Genomic DNA, 3,326 nt, shown 5'->3' on the forward strand with positions numbered 1-3,326 from the left:
TTCTTGCTCTGCTCTTACAATGGAAAACAAACGTATTTATATGCTTTATGCTATCCCATAAAATCCATTATTTTCTAAAATAAATTTTGGCCTTTCATTTTTTCAACAGTTTGTCATTTTCCTTTACGACTCAATTTTAAAACCCACCGAAATTAACCCACTAAACTTAACTAAAAATAAAAACTACTCTTCATCATTTAAGTTTATTCCAACAATAGTGACGCCCTCTTTGGACATTCATACACCATATGGTTCCCGAAACAAGAGAGAGGTGGTCGATTAAAGTGGTTCTGATTGTGAGGCCATTTGTCTAAGACGCCAGTCCCCTATTGGGCTGTCTTGTCTCAACTCCTCCGATCCTCGATCTGTCTCCTCCTCCCGTTCTGGTGGGATTAGAGGTGTGGTCGCGGTTACCTCCGCTTGAGGAGGCTTGGTTTTGCCTTGTCTCTTGAGGCTGTTCGTTGTTCAAGTCGAACAGTTGTTCGGCCAAGCATAGGCCGTGGAGAGATCTTCTATGTCGTGTACGTATAGTTTAGACCTCGCCCATGGCTTCAGTCCTTGTGTGAACTGGAAAATCTTATCTAGTTCAGACATCTGTCGAATGTCTAACATGAGTAACGAGAACTGTTTGACATTTTCTCGAATGCTACTCATATGCTTAAGGTCACGTAATTTCCTTCTGGCCATGATCTCAACATTCTTTAGGAAGAATTGAGACCGAAACTCCTGTTTTAGTCTCTCCCAAGTGTATTGTGCATCGGCCCTCAGTGTCAGTTGCTTTAAAGTACTGCTCAAGGTCGAAGATGTAGTTCTCTAAGACCTTGGCATCCCGAGCCCCGAAGAAGGGCTTGGGTTCAGGAAGTTTAACCTTGTTGGGTCGCGTTGTCCTCTGGGTAGGGGTTTGGTTCTCCACTGCCCTTACAATAACGTTTACTTTGGCGCTTATGTCCGCCACTTCTACCCTGACTACGTCGAGGGCTGCTTTCACATCTTCAGATAGTTTAATGACCATCAGAAACATCGCTTTCTGGGAGCTATTTAGTCCATTGACTCGCTCCTCAATCAGGCCAGCAGAGCTGTTGAGCTGTCTCCTCGCTCGAAACTACCATTCTTTGTGGTTTTTGTTTCTAGGTTTTCCATTCGATACATTATTTCTTGAATGGGTAACCCATCCAGCCGACCCTTTATTGCGTGAGCGGCGAGGGTCTTGTTAGCAAGTTCTTTCACTCGCTCATCTAGAAATCGAATACCATCGGGGACTTCCCGCAAGTATTGCACCTGTTCTTCTATTTTGACTAATCTGTCGACATGGAACTTGTTCAACTGTTTAGTCGAAGACATGTCTACCGGTCACTTTGGAGCCAACTAGGCTCTCATACCAACTATCACAATTGCGGTTTCTAGGCAGCGGATTTGACGATTGTGCGGCACCCACTCTCAACACTGAATGGGTAAAGCCTACTTCGAATTACGTTGCCTGCGATTAGGCAACGTGAATACATACCTCATGCCTCAATTTCAAGAGAAGATTTAGAAAGCTGGGAAGAGAGGTTTTGGAAAAAGAGTTTTGAAAGCAAGAGAGAGAGAGAGATTGGTGTTATATGGGAATGTAAGCAAAAAGGCAACAACAACGGCTTACTGCATATAACTATCGAGTAGGGAGAAGTTGACAACTAGTCGTTTTCCCCTATAGTACATTTTGAGGCATTTCATGTCTACCAAGCATAGCCATGATATAGCCGAAATGTCATACTCTTAAAGAAAATAAGAAAGAAATAATACAACATAAAAGTGGCAAAAGAAAGCAGATAGCAATAAAGTAGGCAAAAGTTTCAGTGTGTCATGGGCATGCGGGCATGGGCAACATGCCTTGGACAAGCATGACCGTGACACATTGCATGATATTTGAGGTTTTGTTGTACCTCAAGACGTTCGACTATAACCAACTAACTCGACTATAATGGGCCCAAGAGGTGTGCAAACCGTCGGTGGGTTCATGCTCGTACGTGTGGGTCGTGTGTAAAGAAGTACTACACATCCAATTTATTCAGACGGAGGCCACCTCTATGATGGTTTTATTGACGACAGAAAAACAATTAGAAAGCATTGCACGTGCATAGAGTAGTTGCATCTAATTTCATAGATCTTAAATTAGTATAGGACATTACTAATTTTATATTTACTTTTTTTCTTTAACATGTAAGACCATGATATTGTTTTATAAAATCAAGATGTTATCTTTAGCATATTTATTCATAGTTTTCTTTGTGTTATAATCCATTTTTAAATGCTACAGTGAAATCATCTAAATATCAAAATATTTGTGGCTAAAACTTTGAAAAGATAATGTAAAAGAAAACAAATATTTGATCCAAGAGAAAAAAGTGCTCCAACATTCTTATTCTTAATTAGCCAACTTACAACATTCTACAACAACTCTACCTTAACTTTTTACATTCATTATCAAATACAACCCAAACCCCCAAATTCAACTCAATTCAAAAAGACCCTTTTCAAACCCGAACATGTAGAGTCAAGTCGAGTTGAGTCGTGTCGTGTGATATGGTCTAGTTCAAGAGGGACAAGGTGTTGGGAGGAGGAGAGTTGGGAGAAGAAGGGATAGGAAAAAGGGTATGAAAATGCTTGCAATTAGGACAAGAAGGGGATGATTTTGAGAGAATAACAAGAAGGTGGCAATTGAGACAAGGCAAAGCCACCATATTGCTGCTTTGTGAAGAAGAACTTCCATACCCATGTCTGAAATTCATCAAACTATTAGCTTTGGATGATGAAGAATCAATGTTGTTGAGCTCCAACTCCAAGTCTAGCTTCTTATCATCATTATGGTGATCCTCTTTTGGCCAATTCCAACTCTTCCTCAACGTCTTTCTGTTTAGATAGTACATTTTCCCAGACTGTATATCACCAATATGAACATAACTCAACCGTTAAAAGAAAAAATTTCGTTACCCTATATAACATTTTTAAAGACTCGAATTACAGGTTCGAATTGCAAGTAAAAGAAGAGAGGAAACGAGATAGACCTGAAGATCGAGACATTGCTCCCAATCAAGAGGGAGAGGGTCTTTGAGTTGAAGATCCACACTTGTTTGAGAGTTGATATGATGAGGATAAGGGTGATGATGATGGAGAAGAAGCTTCCTCTTCCTAGAACATGAGGAGTTTGTTTGTTGTAATTTGTTGGATGAAGAATTGATGTCATCGGTTTTCATGAACTGGGTTGGAGCCAAAGACAAGTGAGGAGCTTCCATGAACAATAATTGTTCATGTAAAACCCTGTTGGTGTAAGTGATGTTTTTGTGATA

The 3,326-nt window shown here is 40.3% G+C and overlaps 1 protein-coding gene across 1 annotated transcript; it reads right to left on the reverse strand.

The window, feature by feature from the left end:
* Nucleotides 1–2,365: 2,365 nt before the first annotated feature.
* LOC111436347 lies at nucleotides 2,366–3,326 on the reverse strand. The gene is made up of 2 exons (XM_023074102.1): nucleotides 3,045–3,326; nucleotides 2,366–2,915 (listed from the first exon to the last, which is right to left on the reverse strand). Exons 1-2 carry the CDS (start codon nucleotides 3,270–3,272, stop codon nucleotides 2,568–2,570), a joined length of 576 nt encoding a protein of 191 aa, XP_022929870.1. The 5' UTR covers nucleotides 3,273–3,326; the 3' UTR covers nucleotides 2,366–2,567.

Source organism: Cucurbita moschata, unplaced genomic scaffold (genome assembly GCF_002738365.1).
Source record: "Cucurbita moschata cultivar Rifu unplaced genomic scaffold, Cmos_1.0 Cmo_Scf00053, whole genome shotgun sequence".
NCBI classification, from domain to species: Eukaryota; Viridiplantae; Streptophyta; class Magnoliopsida; order Cucurbitales; family Cucurbitaceae; genus Cucurbita; species Cucurbita moschata.